The sequence below is a fragment of the Schistocerca serialis genome, chromosome 6 (assembly GCF_023864345.2).
Source record: "Schistocerca serialis cubense isolate TAMUIC-IGC-003099 chromosome 6, iqSchSeri2.2, whole genome shotgun sequence".
Taxonomy (NCBI): Eukaryota; Metazoa; Arthropoda; class Insecta; order Orthoptera; family Acrididae; genus Schistocerca; species Schistocerca serialis.
In genome coordinates this window covers 169,957,199-169,978,705 of record NC_064643.1, presented here as the reverse complement: position 1 = coordinate 169,978,705, position 21,507 = coordinate 169,957,199, and the positions used below count along the sequence as shown (strand labels likewise).

The 21,507-nt window shown below is 41.3% G+C and overlaps 1 protein-coding gene across 2 annotated transcripts in view; it reads left to right on the top strand.

Annotated features, from left to right (window-relative positions):
- Window positions 1–21,507, top strand: part of LOC126483781 (leucine-rich PPR motif-containing protein, mitochondrial-like) — a 167,410-nt gene that overhangs the window by 42,480 nt on the left and 103,423 nt on the right. For both annotated transcript variants that reach the window (XM_050106938.1, XM_050106939.1), the window contains exons 4-5: window positions 1,197–1,458; window positions 2,801–3,032. In XM_050106938.1, the coding sequence (XP_049962895.1) occupies window positions 1,197–1,458; window positions 2,801–3,032 (494 nt within the window). The remainder of the gene's footprint in view (window positions 1–1,196; window positions 1,459–2,800; window positions 3,033–21,507) is intronic.

Genomic DNA, 21,507 nt, shown 5'->3' with positions numbered 1-21,507 from the left:
CTAGAGAGTCCTGAAGAATAAAAGGCTCTAAAATATATGATTTTATTAGGTGCTGTCTATAGACAGCAACCAAGTGAGATATTGCGTACAGTAGAGCAGTTGTCATACTGTATCGGTTGGGGAAGCACGAACAGTTAACTTCCTGTGCCACCCATCAGTATTTAAGTTTTTTGTAATCATCCAGAATCACTATGAATGAAATCTGTTTCAGAAAGTGGTGACTGAGCAAGCTGTTGCTGCATAATACACTGGGCTTTTATTCAAGAGGTGTGGAATTTAAATTCCCTTCAGCTAACAAGATTTAGGTTTTCCATCATTTCCGTAAGTTGATAAAGGATTATACTGCGGTGTTTTTACTGAAAAGTTCGCTGATTGCTTCTGCATCCAGTTTTTGTCCCTAATGACCTAATCGTTGATGGTGTGTTAAACCCTTATTTTCTGTACTGTATTATGGAAAACAATGGCTGGCAACTTTCCCATTCTGTGCGTAACTGAGCCCTTGATGTACATTTCTGTAGGCTTCTTACTGTTCAAATCATTTCTGTATCATTAAAATTTATCTCATTAACTTGTCTTACAGTAGTCCATTGTCTTTCTGTTTGATGCATTTCTTTGTTAATATGTTAAAAAACTTGACTACCTTCTGGTAATGCCCCCAGAGCCTCTACAAAATGCATATAGAAATGAACTACATAAACACTATTGTTATGAAGTTGGAACTTAACCTTAGAAAGGTATAAAGCACACAATCAGAATCTGAACATTAACCCCCACCAGCAGACACAGTAAACAGCAAATTTAATAACTAACAATCAGCCTTGCCTGCCTGGAGTTGGAAGTTGATCCTTTGTGAAACAAAGGCAAAAGAGACGAGAGTGAGTGTTAAGAATGGTTGGTAGGGATAACAAATAATATCTTGTGTGATTTTTTTTTTTTTTTCTTCCAATTGTTCCATTTTCCCCTCACCATTTGTTCAATCTGGCGTACTGAAGTGGTAATCATTAGGCCTAAAAGCATCTGATCATTGGGTTAACATTGTTTTGAGCTGCTGTTGAAACTGCTACCTGTTAAATTAGTGTAAGTGTATTTTATATATATATTTTTTCTATTTATAATGTGTACATATTTTTGGTATCCCAGGTGCTGATCATTTAAGACTGTATTACGAGTATTACAATAAATCAATTCTACTGCAGGTTGCCCACTTACTGTGGATCACTACAATGCACTTCTGTATAGCCACCTGGAAAACAGAAATCTAATATCCTTGCCAAACTTTCTTGAGTTAATGGGAAATGTGGTGCCAACTGAGACTACGTATCTCTTATTATTGGAACTCATGTGTGAAGGTGGTAATATAGATGCTGCTGCGGAAGTAATACAGCATATGAAAAGGGAAAATTTGCCTGCAAATGAACGTATGTTCAATGCACTTTTGAAATGCAATGCCAAACTAAGGTATGAATATAGAATATAGAATGAAATGTGTAAGTTTCACCCATATTTAACAATACAGAATGACAACTTTTGTCACCAGGCTGCCAAAAGGGTAGATACATGGAAAAGAAGTCAGAAATAGATATTAAAACTCAGTCTTCTGAAACTACAGAAGAAAAAGATGTATCATATTGTTTAAAGATACTGACAAGGTTTCATGTTGTCAGTTTTGAGTTAGCCTTTGCATAACCTTTGTAACTGGTTACATATCTGTCATATAGAGATCATAAAGATGAGCTGCTTTACAGCAAAGTAAAAGTACAGAACTGAAGACTGGTGATTACTTTTTAAACAAAAATTAAAAGTGCTTGTATCACTTGTCCATTTACTTTCTACAGTATCATTTTCATCTGGTCTGTAAATTTCTCATTTTCAAGTATATTCATTTTCCTTACACTTTCAGAACTCCAGAAAAAGGTTTCTGTTTGGTTTTATCTGCCTCCTTAGCTTAGTGGTCAGTGTGGCTGATGGCCACGCAGAAGTCCAAGGTTCCATTCCTGTACAGGTCAGAGATTTTTTCCACTTTAGTGACTGGGTATTGTACTACCCTCATCATCATTGATTTGCAAGTCACCAAAACGACATCACATAAAAAAAATACTTCTTTTTTGTGAGACTCGTAAGAGAGAAAGGGGAGTGTGTTGTACTGTATGATTAATACATGCAACTTTTATAGCCAATAAAACAGCTTTTTTTTTTGGAGACTTTTTTGTTCACATGTTACATGATTATACTCTTGTAACAAAAAATAAATCCCATGTAAAAAGCATATAGGGTTGTTTAAGAAACATTATACCTGTTTCAATACCTCAGTTGATTTCAGTTTGATAATATTAACCATATAGGAAAATATCACATCTTTGCATATTATCCCTCATTAAAAACCTTGCTTTGTATCTTAAACCATTTAATAAATATATAAATTGCTCAGGTTTCATGGGGCACCCTATATTTAAAAGTGCAAACTGCTGCCATTTCAACCATTTATACATTGAAAGAAAACAGCTTTTGCCTTCTTAAGTAGATTACCTAATTTTCAGAAAAGTGGTGTCTTTCTCAGATGTTAAGAAAGAAAAAAACACAGGAAAGAAACACTCCATTGTTAGATCTTCATTCTGTAACTTGCATTATGTAGCTAGGTATTTCTTCTGTTCCAGTAAAATGGGTTTCTGTTTTATAGAAAATAGGATTTGTGTGTGCTACTATCAACCTTTGCTATTGTACCCTGTTTCAGAACTATTTCCCCTATTGAATGGCTCTTGATTAGTTACCATTGATATTACTATTTTTTAAATATTTGCAGAGACCATGAAGGTTGTCAAAAAATCCTTGAAACTATGCGAGCTGCTCATATATTGCCCAGTGTGGATAGCTTTGCATCATTACTTGAAGGTTTTGGTGAAGCAGGGGATATAAATGGTTTCAAAACAACTTACACAGATGCCACGGCTTCTTCAGTATCTTTTAGTGAAAAGCACATTTTAAATATTCTAAGGAAAACTGCCCTTTCAACAAATTACCAAATTTTCAGCAAGGTTAGTGACCAAGTTGTCCACATAAGCTGCACATGTGTGTTCATTTAATTGTTTATTCTAAATACTGATGTAACTTTTCTTAAGATTTTATTTTCCTTGTGGAAAAATTTGAATACTTCTTTTTTCCTCTTTAAGACTAGCCAAGTGTTACCAACATATCTTCTCAAAAACAATCAGCAACAACATTCAAAGTTATTTGTGAGGATACAAAATGTATGTTCACTTGTATTAGTATGATGATCTGAAATAATCTGAAGATGCACAGTGGTTTTGGTCACAGTGCAAGAGTAGAGTACTTTACACAAAATAATAATTATCGAGGAAGAAACTATATTTATAATACTTCAAATGTACCCTCTTAACAGCACAACACTCTTAAGGTAATTGACGCAAAATATTTCAACATACACAAAATAGTTGCAGAGCACAGGTGAGTGGGTTGTGTGTGTGTGTGTGTGTGAGCGAGCTGGTATGCAGACATATGTGTGCCGCACACACACACACACACACACACACACACACACACACAAAATAATTCATTTGAAAGTTAGAAACTTGCCAATAGGAAATCATAAGTAAAGTATGAAGTAAAAGTAACCACTCACCTTACAGTTGAGAAAGTGAGTGTACAATGCTTTCAGGGGACTGTTGTTGGAGCTAACAGACTAAGAAAGACAAATACCATTGTAGACCTGTGTGTGTGTGTGTGTGTGTGTGTGTGTGTGTGTGTGTGTGTGTTCGAGTGCGCCTGAGCGTGTGCACACTCACTCTGTCTAAAATATTTGTTACTATTATTATTATTATCAATTGTTGACTATATGAAGGGTTTTAATTATCACCTCAGAAAATGAAGTTATATTATTATTATTAGTATTTTTTTTTTTTTTTTTTTTAATTCTAAGCACATATGTGTCTGCAGCCCTGGTACACACCGAATTCCCTGTGCCTAAGTGCCATTACACTGCCACCCCCTTCCCTCTCTCCTCTCCTCCTTGCCTTCCCCCTCCCCTCCCCGTCCTCCTCCTTCTCCTTATCCTTCTCCTCGTCCTCCTGAGAGCCTACGCCGGTTGCGGGCACATGTGTGGTGAGCATGGGTCCCTGAGCAATTGCAGTACTCCTTTGCTGTAATGTGGTTCCCATGTCCTTTTATTGTATTCCCACACTCACCCTATCTTTGCCTGGTTTCCTGATGACAGCCTAGCTTTCACTCATGTCTTATGTTGTCTTTTTCTCCAGACTCCTTAGTTACTTCGTACCTTTTTTAACTACTTTCAGTCCTTACAGAAGATTTATTTCTATTCTTTTAACTACTTTCAGTCCTTACAGAAGATTTATTTCTATTCTTTTCCAAATCTCTCCAAAGCACAAATTGTACTGGGTAGAGCACCTAATGCTGTATACGGATAGGTGCCCAGGTGTGACCATTCTGTACCACAGTTCTGGGAAACTACATACCATATTCAAAACCTAAAATGGTGGCCAGCCCATTGTATTAGCATCACCTTGTCGCTGTACAGCATAGCCACCTGGCAATATAGGGATCATAGTGCTGGCATCTGCACTGTAAACTTTTTACACAGGCCAAAGAGTAGGTAACCATCTCCAGAGGGACTCAGGGGAGCACTCATCACTGTTGCCATGGTGGGGTGACAACCATGGAGAGAGCTCACAGCCGGAGTAGGTGACACCAAGGTGAACAATCTGCAATGAAGCAACTCAGACTTATCATAAGACCCTGGCAGTCTCTTCAGAACAGAAATCTTACTATGACGCTCACCAGTACAACTTGAAAGCGTTCCCACACTTGGCCGTACCGTGATAGGAAGGATGACGACCCCAGTCTCAAGAACCCTCTCACCACAGTCCTAGTCTATAGTAGAACAGATGCCAAGGCCTTTCTAATGACCAAAGCTTAATTTTTCATAGAACACATTGAGGACAAGTTTGGAGAGCTGGTTTCATTGCGAAAGACACAAAATAGCTCCCTGCTGATCATGGCAATGGACTCCGATTAGTTTCAAGCCTAACTTACCTTTACTTCTTCTATCCCCATTAAAATTCAACAAGACATAGGAATTACCTTTTGCCAAGACTTGACATTACTATTTGTTGAAGAACTAAATGCCAACTTGGGACACTGAGGGGTGTAGTTCATCATCTGTACACAGAAACGACTAAGGAGTAATACAGTTGATACAGGAGCATTTGTTCTTATGTTCATAATGACCACACTCCCAGAAAAGGTGGTGATCGTGATTTACCACTGTGGTGTATAGCCCTACGTGCAATCACCTATGCAGTGCTTCAAATTCCCCATTTCGGTCACACCATGTATACTTGAATAAAACAACTGTGAACATAAGACAAACTCTCCCTTTTTTAAGACACTCCATGATAAAATTTTATTTTTAACGTATTATGACTAATAAATATTACAAACTATTCTGGTCTTTTCATAGCCAGAACTTTTTATGGGAACACTTTCAGTGCTCTTCACATCAAATGTAATGTTTGATGGTGTATCAAAATAAACAGTCTGAGCTAGCAGTGATCTGCATTGTAATGTAGGCTCCACACTCATCATCATCCTCATGCACTAACTAGTACTTGCTTTGAGTTACATTATGCACCTTCATTTGGATAATTTCTTGAGTAGTCAAGAAGCCTTGATTGTGTTTGTATTGCTTGTAAAGAACAAACTACTGTTTGAATTTGTGAAACCTTCCTTGCTTTGATCCCCTAAAAGATTTTAGAGCTCGCATTCTGTAATTCATTCTTCATCTGACACCATGTACAAACATTCACTTCTGTGACACCCATTTTTCTTCCTGCTGCACAGTTGTTTGTGTTCTCTACCTCATGAATCACCATTAACTTAAAATTAGGATCATATTGTCTGTATGAACCAGTCACAGCTACGATTTGCATCCACTATCAATTGCTCTGTTACAGCAGTGACGATATAAGCAAAGTGAATGACAACAATATGTTATCGTCTTGGCTGTCTATTGCTGAATCCAGAAAACTGTAACCAGCCTTGAAAGTCAACAGTGCTGTAGAGTAGTGGCAGCTTTTGCACCATTTCTGAAACTCATGTTTCATTTTTTGTGCCATGTTTCAAATGTTCTGAGTAATCATATTTTTGTTAGTATTAGTTTGTCTACAGGGCGAAAGTCTTAGATTGGGGCACTCCTAGTCTTCAGAGTGTGTGTCTAATGGGTACAGGTTGGCAAGGCATCAGTTGTGGGTAGCCAGTCGGATGATAGTTTCGCCTAGGGGATTCACATCTATATTGATTCTTCAAAATAAATCTGCATATGATCTCAATTGCCAAAACTTCACCTGTAAGTATAGGACAGTCTCTCTATTCATCTACTAAACAACAAAAAAACATTGATCTCAGCGGCAATAGGTAAATCACAATCCACTTGTAGCAATTGTGGCTTTTCTCAGCTTGGCAGAACTCCTTGTCTCTATTCTATAGCTTGGGTCAGCTCTCTGGACCGACTGCTAACAGATGGTGTAAAATTGCTCTTTTTATCTTACAGCCATGATGATACTTTACCCAGTCTTTTAGAAAGTATGACAAAAACCGCACAGTCACTGTTGTGCAGAATAAGGTATCATTACACTTCCCATCTGGACCAATTGATGATCTTTTTGAGATTTAATGCTGATATTGGAGATGCCACAGATGTAAGAATCCCATTCTTCAGTGACCTTTGTCACAAACAACCACTTCCATGGTGGACTTAGGAAACTGCGATGGAAATTAGAGTCTACTGGTGTTCTCTTCAGTGATTCAGACAATACTCCTTGATGGTAATTCTCATAATTTTCAAGTGGCTATGTACAAGGAACCATTTTTTAAATTAAAATCACTAGAAAGACTGCTGGAAATGATACTTCTTCTCCCTCTCACTGCACACTCCCAGGCAATGCATACTCCCGTCTGACTCAGAGATGACTTCCATCCCAGAAAGGATGATCTTCCCTTGAGAGCTATTGACCAGCTTTATTTGTATGCTGCATAAATTACTCAAGAGAATGGAGGTCTGTCAGTTGTGCTGTGACTTTAGTGCACTTCTCAATTCTCTTGACAACACCACATGCAGTTTTTCTGAAGTCATGTGGGCACTCTTTTAATAGAGCAGCACTATTCATAATCTGAACAATCAGTTTGTCTATTGTGTTTGCTTTTTCTTTGTAGACTTTGTCTTTCAATCATCCCCAAAGGAAAAAGTGTGAAGGGGTAGGACCCAGGAACCTCTGTGGCCAAGGAATGTGACCACTTCTGCCAATCAATCTTCTGGGAAATCTCGTGGGTCATGTCATGCTGGAAGGAAATACCTATCCTTGTAACCAAAGGAATCTGTTCCAACAATTCTGGAACATTGTTTTCAAGAAAGTCTAGATAATGAGGCCCTTTAAGATGATGTGGAAACACATCAGGCTACTCAACTTATTGTGTACCATGGAAAAAATGGAAATGAAGTCCCATGCTTCTTTTACAGACCGCATTTTCGGTGACATGATATGTTCGATAGGCTATGATGTCACGATCAACGAAGCTTTCCAGTCCGGATACATTGGGTACGCCTGTACCACCACGTACAACAGCGACTGTTAACCATCCGTTACCGTGGGTAAACGAATCATTGATGTCAATGCTGAAGTTCAGTCTGCAACCACAAAACACTGCAGGTCCGTCCAGTAGAGAGTGTGCAGCGACAGATTTGATCATATTCTTTTTCTTGTCGGCGGCAGATGTGGTCATTTCGACGTCTTCAATTGTTTTATATATAGTCTGTCTTGCACGGCGACGGCGACTGTATCTTCTGTAAGGCATCTTGGCACAGTCGCTGTCGCCGTCGCCGTCGCCGTGCAAGACAGACTATATATAAAACAATTGAAGATGTCGAAATGACCCCATCTGCCCCTGACAAGAAAAAGAATACGATCAAATCTGTCGCTGCACACTCTCTACTGGACGGACCTGCAGTGTTTTGTGGTTGCAGACGTTAACAGTCGCTGTTGTACGTGGTGGTACAGGCGTACCCAATGTATCCGGACTGGAAAGCTTCGTTGATCGTGACATCATAGCCTATCGAACATATCATGTCACCCTTGTCCGTTTTTAAGCTACGCTACAGATCACTTTATTTATGAAAATACAATGTACAATCTCCAACAAATTTAATATATTCACAGGTACCTTTACCTTTAATCCATATAAAAACAGTTTCATTAACTGATATCTTACGTCTGCTACGGGTATACAAGGAAAAGGGTGAGGGTGACGTATAAGTTGATTTGCCAAAGTCTTTATTTGCATTTTCGGTGACATGATATGTTTGATAGGCTATGATGTCACGATCAACGAAGCTTTCCAGTCCGGATACATTGGGTACGCCTGTACCACCACGTACAACAGCGACTGTTAACCATCCGTTACCGTGGGTAAACGAATCATTGATGTCAATGCTGAAGTTCAGTCTGCAACCACAAAACACTGCAGGTCCGTCCAGTAGAGAGTGTGCAGCGACAGATTTGATCGTATTCTTTTTCTTGTCGGCGGCAGATGTGGTCATTTCGACGTCTTCAATTGTTTTATATATAGTCTGTCTTGCACGGCGACGGCGAACGTATCTTGTGTAAGTCATCTCTGGTGCGTCAGTCTGTCCGCGGCTGGCGCGCTGCCAAGATGGCCTTGAGACGCCTTATCGGCGGGATCAAAGGTCACACGCTCAGAGAGCTTACGTAACATGCTGTTGCATACTCTATGTCGACAGATTCTAGATGTAGACGTCGAAATGACCACATCTGCCGCCGACAAGAAAAAGAATACGATCAAATCTGTCGCTGCACACTCTCTACTGGACGGACCTGCAGTGTTTTGTGGTTGCAGACTGAACTTCAGCATTGACATCAATGATTCGTTTACCCACGGTAACGGATGGTTAACAGTCGCTGTTGTCCGTTTTTAAGCTACGCTACAGATCACTTTATTTATGAAAATACAATGTACAATCTCCAACAAATTTAACATATTCACAGGTACCTTTACCTTTAATCCATATAAAAACAGTTTCATTAACTGATATCTTACGTCTACTACGGGTATACAAGGAAAAGGGTGAGGGTGACATATAAGTTGATTTGCCAAAGTCTTTATTTGCATTTTCGGTGACATGATATGTTCGATAGGCTATGATGTCACGATCAACGAAGCTTTCCAGTCCGGATACATTGGGTAACATTTTCTGAGCTCAAACATAATGAGATCTCTTGAACAGAATGATCTCCTCCATGCCAACCACCATGGATTCTGAAAATGTTGATCATGTGAAAACTAACTCACACTTTTTTCACATGAAATAATGAAATATTCAGTACATCTTTGTTTGCAAAAAGCATTTGAATTTGTACCACATCTACGCTTATTATCAAAAGTACAATATAATGATATCAATCACAATTTGTGACTGTATTGAGGACTTTTTGGTAGGGAGGATGCAACAAACGATCCTGGATGCGGAGTCATCAACACATATAGAAGTAACTTTGGGTGTGCCCCAGGGCAGTGTGTTGCGACTCTTGCTATTCATGTTGTATATTAATGACTTTGCATACAATATTAATAGTAACCTCAAACCTCTTGCAGATGATGCACTTGTCTATAACAAAATACTGCGTAAATGAAGCTTCATAAATGTTCAGTCAGCTCTTGATAATATTTGAAAGTGCTGCAAAGATTGGCAACATGCTTTAAATGTTCAGAAATGTAAAATTGTGCACTTAAGGGGGAGGGGGGGTGGGGCAGTATTCTGTGGCTGTAATATCAGTGAGTCACAGTTGGAATAAATAACTCATTCAAGTACCTGAGTGTAACACCTTGCAGGGATGTGAAATGGAGCTATCTCATAGACACCGATTTTGGTAAAGCTAGTGGCAGACTTTGTTATATTGGTAGAAAACTGGGGAAGTGTAATTGGTCTACAAAGGAGACAGCTTACAAATCACTCTTGTGACCCATCCTGGAATATCGCTCATGTGTGTGGGACTGTACTAAAATGGGACTAAAAAGAGATATAAAATGTATGCAGAGAAGAGCAGCACAAATAGTCGTAGGTTGTGTGATCCATGGGACAGTGTTACATGGATATTGAAGAAACTGAAGTGGCACACTCTTGAATATAGACACAAACTATCCCAAGAAAGCCCACTTACAAAGTCTTCAAAACTGGCTATAAATGATGGCTCTAAGAATATACTAAAATCCCCTACATTTTGCTCCTGTAGGATCATGAGAACTAGCTTAGATTAATTACAGCACAAATAGAGGCATTTAAACAATCTAGGATCATGAGGACTAGCTTAGATTAATTACAGCACAAATAGAGGCATTTAAACAATCATTCTTCCTGTGCTCCATACATGAACGGAACAAGGAAACAACCCTAAAAAATGGTACCATTGGATGTACCCTCTTTCATGCACTTCACAGTGGTTTGCAGAATATAAATGTAGATGTAGATTCAGAATAGTACATTCACAGTGAAGTGTTCTTGAAACTCATGTGTCCACAAAGGCTTGTGGGTGATTATCATATCACTGATGAGAGTTACAGGTATTAGGGCTACCATCATGACTTAAAGGGGGGGGGGGGGCCTTACTCATTGAATTAGAATTATCCAGTGTCAAAATTCCAGTCTACTGCCGTCAACTCCTCCTCTAAGTTGTTGGATCTGCTCCAAATGATAAGGACTGAGGTCTTGCATATATAATATCTGTCATATTCTTGTATGTATAGAAATTCTTCATTTGCTTGTTGAAAGACTGTGTTCCACCAAATGAATAACATTTTATAATTAAGGCATAAAAAATGGCTGTGAGCACTATGGGACTTAACATCTGTGGCCATCAGTCCCCTAGAACTTAGAACTACTTAAACCTAACTAACCTGAGGACATCACACACATCCATGCCCGAAGCAAGATTTGAACCTGCGACTGTAGCAGTCGCGCGGTTCCGGACTGAGCGCCTAATTAAGGCATAATTTGTTCATTTACAAACTACGAGGAAATTTGACTGCTGAGACTTGGTTTAGTGAAAACACAAGAAAACGCTATAACGTCTGCGACTCTCCAGTTAGGAACTCGTCTACTACATTCTCTCCAAGCAGCATCATCATTTCCGTTGCAAATCCCTTACACAAATGCCATATTGTCATACCTAACATTTGTAAATATTGTGGAAGTGGCCTACAAATCACAGTCACGAATGAAAAATTGATTTATGTAAACTCGACCACAACTTCACAAGTTGAACATCGAAACAAAAACGACAGTTGATAAATAAACCTATAGCAACTAGAGTATCAAAATGCAAAATGAAAACTTTTCTCTGGAACCATTAGAAATTGGACACATACCATATGGAATGTTTTATTCAGATTAATCTATACTACCATAACCTAAAATATTTACTATTTCTCCGAATTGCCCTGTATATTCATTAATGGCCTTTGTCATTTCTAGTATTTCTCTTTTCTCAAAAAATACTGAAAAGCATGACTATAACAATAGGACAAAACACGCTACTACAAAGACATCAGGAGATTAAGATTGGTACAGAAAGGAGAAAAGTACATGAACACATATTTATTCAAAGTCTGCTTAAGTATATTACTACCTTGTAAATATTATGTTGGAGTTTAAGACTAAAGTAAAGAATGTTTTGCTGGGCAGCTCCCTCTCCACTGTGGAGCGTTTTCACTGAAATACTTAATATTAATGTTTTAAGTTAATTATATAATTAGGATTCACACAAGGCTACTATAATTGTCCATAATGTTAAATCATTTCATTATATTTCATGTAAATAAAATGTACATCTCTGACTTCTTTTCTCATCCCACAGACCCCTCTTGGCAGAATACATGGAATACAACAAATGTAATGTAAAAACATTCAGTGAATAAATTAATGAATTGCCTTATGTAGGTGTTGTAGTTGATGTTTATTGAACACATTTTGCTAACTGACGAGTACATTTTTCCTAATATTTTAAAAACTGATGCCATTATCTTAGACAATTTTCTGATTCTGTTTATGATGCAGATTTTGTTAAAATTTAGTAGCAGTACAAAAATATGTGCTTATAATTAAAATGAATTTTTTTGTCATAATGTGATAGTTACCACTAAGTGTTGTCAAGACATGTTACAGTAGCTTGTGTTAATGTTGTATAGTCCTCAAAGTTGAGACTTAAGCCATATACAGGTACAAGATCCTTCATATGCATAGCAAACTTTTCATTAAGTTTAAAGTCAGCATTAATATTAAAATCACCACAAATAACAACCTTTCTGCACAATTTTTCCTCCCCTTAGTACATTTAATAACATTCCAGTTTTACTCAGTATTGCATATATAAGGGACGTTCCAAAAGAAACAAGCTGGAGGCATAATTACAAATACCAATACCTGTATGTTACAAGTGTTGACCCTAGCTGTTGGCACACTTGTCCCACTGTGACGCGAGGTGGTGAATGGCTGTCTCATAAAAGTCCCAGGGCTGTGATGTTAACCAGTTCTGCACGGACAGTAGACTTCATCATCGAAAGTGAATCGTTTGCCCCTCAGAGCCTTTTTAAGGGGACCAAAAGTGGCATAATCACAGGGAGAGATGTCCGGACTGTATTGTAATGGGATGACCGGAGCAGGTGACATGGTCGGGGTTGTGGGGCGAGGCTGGGTAGAAGAAGGTGGCTGTTTTTGGCGCTCTTCCTCTTTATTGTTGGTTCTTCCAATACATTTTCTGGTAGCTCAGCCCCACCGCTTGTGTCGTGGTGAAGACGAGCTGATGCACGCAGTCCGGGGAATGCGATGCCGCGCTCGGACAGCAGCTGCGCAGGAGGTAGGAGGTTAGCAGCACGAGGTGCGGTCCAGCTCGCAGACGCGGCGGCTCATAACGACGTCGGGAGTCGCCGATGCAGCATCAGGCAACGCCCCCCACGGATCGGTCCTCGGAGACAGGGTCACTGATGACAATGATGTGACAGCGACTGAACGCCCAGTCAGTCAAACCGAATGCCGACGCCCATCTCTGATGCCCTAAAATAGTGCAGACCGCTGCTGAATCCACCGGTTACACGGCGGCGTGTTTATTAGAGGGTTCTCGATGAATTGGCTAATGCAACCGCACCACGTGCGGCCCGCGCCTGCGTAATTCTGCTAATGCTGCGATCTGATGGCTGCCGCACACGTACACACATACCGATGCTCGTTGCAAAACTGTGTCACCTGCATAATGCGCTGGCCGGCCTTTGTCTGCCGTGAGCCTGGCGCATCGCGCACTGAAACACACTAAATCACAATTTCGTACTGTATTTCCTAAAAATAACCCCTTGTCCTCTACAATTCCTCCCTCGTACAAAAAGAATTCGTCCCTGAATTCAACCAAAAAGTCAAAACAAGTACAGTTCACTTCACAAACACCACAAAATTCATTTGATTTACTATTTACACTGTGTTCATTCATTTCTATCCTCAGTCTAATCTTTGTCCATAAACATTACTTGGTGTTCTGCTGGAGTGTATCACAACTGTTCAGTGATTTTTGTCTGGTCCCTTAGGTTAAAGGTTGGAAGGGGCGGGATTTGGGCTACCTTTCTCTTGAGCTGATAGTACACTAATCCTATGACAAAGATAAAAATACAGGTGGTGGTGGCTGATGATCCAATAACTAGTAAGCGTTGCTTATGTTCATTACGGTACTCATGCACTCGTTGAAAAAGATGTTCCATAGTTATACGTCCACCCTGAGCTGCTAGCATCCAGTCCAAAGAGGCAAGCAAAGTCAGGTCTAATGTGCTATTCAAAAGAGTGAGATTTTCTTTCATGACAAATTGCACCGGTTGGTCGGGTACATAGATCAATGTGCGTGTTATGTTCATGATTGTAGCTCCAGTAATCACGACTGGTAAACGGAAAGTTGGCCCTGAAATGTCACAGTGTGTGCCGTTAATTAACAGTCCTTGCCCCTGCAGTTCTATTCTTTGCGTACTCCCTTGCTTACCCTGCCCGTAACAAACGCAAATAACGACTGTGTTTTCCATTACTGAAAATACTCAATGTGGACCCACTTGCTGAAAGAACTGCACCGTGCCTTCTATAATTTCCTTAGGGCACTCCGCAACTGGTTCTTGAGAGCGGAATAGAGAATACTCACAAGATTTGGGAACAGTGTGTAACAATTTTGCGGGGCAGATGGTAACTGGACATGTTCGACAACCCAGCAAGTCTTGTGCAGTGAGGAACGCATGAGCTTGTCTATTACGTGCGACTAACAGTATTTCCCGTACGGTTAATTGTACGAATTTCTGCAAAATTTCCCACTTCACTGGATACGTATGCAAGGTGTAACATTCAAATTTACAATCCTTACATGTTAATGGTATTATGATATGAATTCTCAGCAGGGTACCCGTCCACGTACTGGTAACAGTGGCCATTTTGTAGTACAGGGATAAGTGTTCATCTGTTAATGTCGCCAGTAGCTCCAGGGAAGCGGGCAATTCGGATTGAACTTTCTGTAATCCTCCCCAAAAGTCGTTCCGAAGGTAGCAGTACGGGGGTTAGGTGCCCACGCATTGCGTGCAAAAGCTGATCGTAGTAGCTGATATTCCCCCTGTGTGTCATTAAAACTTGACTGATTAGCCACCATGGAATGAAGTTCATTAAATGTATCCTCTAATTTACAGATTTCGTCTTCAATCGCCCAAATATTACAGTCCACCCTTAAGGTCCATTGATGCCCGGACATAATTACGTCCACTTGTCGCGAGAACAAAACACCACTTGATATAGGATGTACCTTCAAGGCTTCACCTAAGTTGCAAAAAGCAAAACAGAATAACTATGCTGAGAGATAGTGTACAACTTCCATCTTCCCTCTTCCTTCTTCACGCAACCCATGTCATTTGAACTGCTGGTCTTACCCAAACGTCACACCTTCTGAGAAACAAAAGAAAAACAACTCACACTAGCTCTTCGTGGCCTAAGAGCATAATAGCATGTCTGATTGCTTCCAAAATTAACTTGGTTCTCTTGTTTATCTACTCCTTTCTTATTCTTTTTCTTAGATTCATCTTTCTCTCCACTAGAAGTTACTGCAAACGAGAAAGGAAGTTCCTCAAAATTCCCCTTGAAAGGCCTAATTCGGCTCACATGCACAATAGTAGGGCGAGTTGGAAGCTGTAATTTTACATTCACTGGCGATGGCATCTCGATCACCTGGAAAGGACCTTGATAACGGGATACAAATTTTTTCGTTTTGCCTTTTGGCACATACGGATTAGTCGTCACCACCTATTGTCCTACATGATATTTGGGCAAAGCCGCCTTTCTATTGTGAACTTTGTTCTGTCTCTCTAATGCTTTAGTGTTCATTTTTTTCACCTGCCGCCAGATTGTTTTCAACTTTGTGGATAAATCCTTAACAGCCGAAATATCGGTTCCTGGTGGGGTCTTGAGCAATTCAAACAGTGATTGAATCTTCCGACCGAATAGTACTTCATACGGAGACAATTCTGTACTTTCATGCACTTTTGAGTTATACGCCGCGGCTACAAACACCAATAGGGTATCCCAATTGTTGTGTTGAGAATTTACATAACAACTTAACATCTTAGCTATTGTATGAACTCTCTTGGTCCGACCATTAGCCTGCGGGTGTAATGCGCTCATTCTCAATTTCTTTACATGCAACAACTTGCATAGCTGTTTCATCAAATCGGACATAAAGTTTGACCCTTGATCTGCAATTATAGTTTCAGGTGTTCCACATTTCAATATCCATTGATGTACCATGGTGTACGCCACTGTTTCGGCTCACTGGTCCGGAATAGCTGTCATAGACACACAGCGCAAAAAATGATCTATTATTGTTAAAACATAGCAATTACCCGTTGGTGTTTGCGCAAATGGTCCTAAGACATCTACGCCAAGTAATTGGAGAGGTCTATCCACCTCTGGTAGTCGTTGCAACACGATTTTCTGGTGATTCAATTCCGCCCATTGAGCACACGGAATGCAATTCTTTACGTACTGATCGACATCTTGCCTACGCATTGACCACCAATAACTCTGTGCTACCCTCCTTTCCATTGCTCTTTGACCCGAATGACCAGAAAAAATTGAATCATGTGCTTGCCTTAAAATTTCGCTTCGCAGTTTTTTTGGTACGTGTAAGCATGGACCATTCCTAGTTTCACGGTACAATATCCCGTCTTCCACAACGAACTGTCGCTGCGAGGTATATCGTTGACAATCTGTGTCGGCGGTTTGTGCCTCTACCCATTTGTTCTCATTTATTCCTGTGCATTCCATGGCGCATACTTTACGACTCAGACCATTTGCGTTTCCGTGCAATTTACCCGGTCGATGAATCACTTCAAAATTGTGCTCACTAAGACACAAGGCCCACTTAGTTAATCTACTCGTTGGGTCTTTAAGCCCTAACACCCACTTAAGTGCTGCATGGTGAGTAATCACCTTGAAATGTCGTCCATACAAATAACACTGGAAATAGGTTACTGCAAAAATTAATGCCAATAACTCCTTCTTGGTTGTTGAGAAATTTTTTTCTGCATTGTTTAGCTGTCTGGAAGCATATGCTATCGGGTGTTCTTGCCCATCTATTTCCTGAGGTGATACAATACCCAAAGCAAAATTGATAGAGTCGCAAGATAATATAAACTGTCTACTAAAATCTGGAAAAGCCAAAACCGGACTAGATGTTAACAAATTTTTTAACTTTTGAAAAGCCTCTTCACATTCTGCTGACCAGTGAAATTTTGCTCCCTTCTTCAACAACTGCATGAGGGGCCTTGCAATATCCGCAAATTTTGGAGTATACCTCCTGTAAAAATTGGCAAGACCTAAATAAGACTGCAACTCTTTTACTTTTGTAGGTGTCGGAAAATTCATTACCTCCTCTACAAGTTTTGGATCCATGCGGACACCCTCCTGTCCTATAATATGACCTAAATATCAGACTTCTTGCAACAAAAAATGAAATTTTTCTACGTTCTTGCACGTCCTTTGAGAAAACAATTATGTCGTCCAAATTACCATACACTGATTAGGTTTCAGCCCTCGAAACACGCTATCTAGTAACCGTTGGAAGGTTGACGGAGCATTTTTGAGTCTGAAAGGCATTCGCTGATACTGAAAATGATCTGTAGGTGTTGAAAAAGCTATCTTCGGTCGGTCTTCTGGGGCGACCTCCAACTGGTAATACCCGCTTCGAAGATCCAAGGTCTTGAAGTACCGACACTGGCCCAAATTATCCAGAGTTTCAGTGATATTAGGCATTGGGTAAGCATCCGATACAGTTTTTTGATTCAGGAAACGATAATCACAACAAAAACGATATGCCTTGCCCCATCAGGTGACTTTTTTTTTACCCACTATTACAACGGGAGCGGACCAGGGACTATTACTGGTTTCTATTATCCCATCCCTAAGCTGTTGATTAATAAATTCTTCCATGACAGGCTGTAAACTTTTTGGAACACGATATGGGCGTTTATACACCAGTGCTTCATTCCTATTGGGGATGTAATACTGAACTAGCGGTGTGCCGGGTAGTGGACCATGAGAATTAAATAACTCTTTATATTCCATCAAAAGGTTCTCCATGGCTTCTCTGTCTTGCCCTTCTAAATGTGCTACTTTACCCCTCAGTGCGGACCAGCTGACAGGCTCTCCCGGCATTGTGTAATCTGCTGCGAAGTCCTTATCCAGTTCATCTTCTCCTATTATCTCCAGATTTGCTATTACGGTACCCCGTGCTAACTGCACCTCTTCAAGGCCAAAATTATCAATACTGACAGGCACAACCTTTTTTCCTTCTATGTCCCACACGTAGGACGCGCTACGGCACGTAAAACACCTTATTTTATACAGCGGCTCATTCTCAGACAAAGGTTCAATGGCACACAACAAATTTACCGGCACGCTAGCTCCAACATCTGCCCAGATTATTTTCCCTGTACCCTTCGGTATAGTATCCCGCGAATTAACCCTAAGGGACCTTGTATGCAGTTTAGGTGGCCCACCTGACGTCTGGGCAGTTCCTTGCAACAGTAATGGTTTTTCGGCCGCAGAACCTAGGCGAAATTCTATTCCATCCAGTTCTACTGTATGCTGTTCCAGGTTAACTTTTGCGTGGTGCGTAGCCCGCATCTCGTGGTCGTGCGGTAGCGTTCTCGCTTCCCACGCCCGGGTCCTCGGGTTCGATTCCCGGCGGGGTCAGGGATTTTCTCTGCCTCGTGATGGCTGGATGTTGTGTGATGTCCTTAGGTTAGTTAGGTTTAAGTAGTTCTAAGTTCTAGGGGACTGATGACCATAGATGTTAAGTCCCATAGTGCTCAGAGCCATTTTTTGCGTGGTGCGCAACCAGGAAATCCAATCCGAGTATGACATCATAGCTGCTGCCAACAACTGGAAGAACTTCTACCTTCACCTGGAAGTTCCTCATTCCTACTTGGAAGTTTAACACCACTGATCCGAGTGACTTCACCTGTCCCCCACCCACGCCACTTAGCACCCAGAGTGGTGGTTTTAATTCTACTTTACTGAGTACACTTCTACTCACCACGGATACCTAAGACCCGGTATCCAATAAAAATTTGCACGGTCTGCCCCTCACCAAGCTGGTCAGAAAAAAGTCTGCCACTGATTCTGCACTAGCATTAATCCTTACCAGGGGTGTTGCACAGTGGACCACCACCCCCTGCCCCATTTAACTGAGGGGGGTGAGGCCCACCTTGCAGTTTCCTATCATGTTTCTGCCAGGACCCATTGCAATTACACTCCATATGACCCCAACGTCTGCATTTCCTGCACTGCACTTCCTTGCAATCACATCTAATGTGTCCCATCCGACCACATCAGAAACATTTTATTTCTGCATTAAACACTGCTTTCCTGTCCCGCGTCTTTGTTACTGCTTCAACTTCCTCTAACACCACAGCGATTCCGACTGCCTCATTGAGAGTCTTAGGGAATTCCATCCTAATCTTGCGGGAGGTTTCGGGTTGCATTCCCCGCAAAAATGCGTCTAGTGCCCTCTGCTCAGCTTCCTGCAGAATGGAGAATGGCTTCATTAACCCTATCGGAATCCGTTAGCTCATAGGTGTTAACATTAATTTTTCGAATTCGATCTACAAAAGCTTCTATTGATTCCCCATTCCTGTGATACATTCTATTTCTGCATCCCAATTTACCAATTTAGTGGCCGTGTTAAGGTTCTCAAAAAAAAAAAATCATAACATCCTCCCCAGCTTTTCCCGAGAAAGGGGTGACCAAAGACGCAGTGTTAGTGTCAAGAATTACTGCATTAACAGGAAACTGTTCTTTGCTCGCTTTTTTAGACCAAGTAAGCTCTATCTCTAATTCCGACACTCGCTCAAGTAGCTGCTGAATAGCCACGTCGGCTGACACAGACATCTCCATCGCTACCAGCTATCGAATCAAGACTACAGTAAGCCCAGAAAGAAGAACAGGAAGGGAAGACGGACTATGCTGCCAGTTCAGACAAACCACCAAACAAAAAATTGGCACTTACTTGTCATGTTGCAGGAGTTGCTGATCCATTGTTGCCCTTCTCAGGTGCCACATATCTTCGTCGATTACCAGCCACAATTTCTTCCAAATCCAGGGAAAAGACCACTACTGTCACCAATTGTAACAGAAGTGTGTGATGCGCAGGTTGCCCGACTGACACCACTTGTAATGGGATGACCGGAGCGGGTGACGTGCTCGGGGTTGTAGGGCGAGGCTGGGTAGAAGAAGGTGGCTTTTTTTTTTTCCCCCCCTCTTTATTGTTGGTTCTTCCAATATATTTTCCGGTAGCTCAGCCACACCGCTCGTGTCGTGGTGGAGACGAGCTGATGCACGCAGTCCGGGGAACGCGACGCCGTGCTCGGTCAGTGGTTGCACAGGTGGTAGGAGGTTAGCAGCACGAGGTGCGGCCCAGCTCACAAACGCGGCAGCTCGTGATGATGCTGGGAGATGCCAATGCAGCAGCGGCAATGCCCCCCGCCGACCGGTCCTCGGAGACAGCGTCACTGATGATGACAATGTGACTGCGACCGAACACTCAGACGATCGAACTGAATGCCAAAGCCCACCTCTGATGCCCTTAAATAGTGCAGACCGCTGCTGAATCCAACGGTTACGTGGCGGCGTGTTTATTAGAAGGTTCTCGATGAGTTGGCTAACGCAAACACGCCACACGCGGCCCGCGCCTGCATAATTCTGCTAATGCTGCGTTCTGATGGCTGCCGCGCATATACACACATACCAATGCTCGTTGCAAAACTGTGTCACCTTCATAACGTGCCGGCCGGCCTTCGTCCGCCGTTTGCCATGAGGCTGGCGTATTGTGCACTGAAACACACTAAACCACAACTTCGCACCGTATTTCCTAAGAATAACCCCTTGAATTTCTGTGGGAGTGTCACGACTGTGTTGGCCGTCTGAGGCTTTGAGTTGGTGTGGAGCAGAATGACCCCACAGGTGAGATTGCCTGGTCATTTTGATTTGATCACTTGGCGAAGGGTGGTCAAGGTTTGCGAGTAACGCTGAGTATTCACTCTTGTCCTGTGCTGCAGGAAGTGAATCAGAAGGGGGCCATCTTGATCAAAGAAGAATGTCAGCATAGGGGCAAACGATTCACCTTGGATGACGATGTCCAGCTATATGTGCAGAACTGGTTAACATTGCAGCCCTTGGAATTTTATGAGACAGACGTTCACCACCTTGTGTCACAGTGGGACAAGTGTCTCAACAGCCAGGGTCAATACTTCTAACATACAGGTACTGATTTCTGTAATTATGCCTCTGGCTCATTTCTTTTTGAACGCCCCTTATATTATTTAATATCCAGAAACAAACTGTACAGTGTGATTCAAAGGTCATGTTCCTCTGGACAAATAGGGTGCACTGGAACAATATCTACAAATTTTCAGAGGTATTGGTATGGACCAAAACACAAAAAAAAACAGGCTAATAAATATTGGCTCTAAAATGCATACCTTGAGAGCTGTGTGTCTGTGCTGTGACAAGAAAGGTACTGTACAACAGTTTTGTACTTTGCCGTTATCATGGTTTGTCCAACAAGTGGAATGTTTTGTTTGTTACATGCCACTAAGCAGCAAGCTGTAGAGCAAAGGGGCAGTGCAGTTGGACAAAAAGTTTAAAAATCCAACAGGGATGCAGAGGCACTAATGTCAATCTGTAGCTGCACTTGTGTATTGCACAAAGTCAGCGCGTGATGAACAGTTTCTGAGAGAACCCAACTGGGGTGCAAGATTCGAATGAAAGCACAATAGCATCTACATCTACATTTATACTCCGCAAGCCACCCAACGGTGTGTGGCGGAGGGCACTTTACGTGCCAC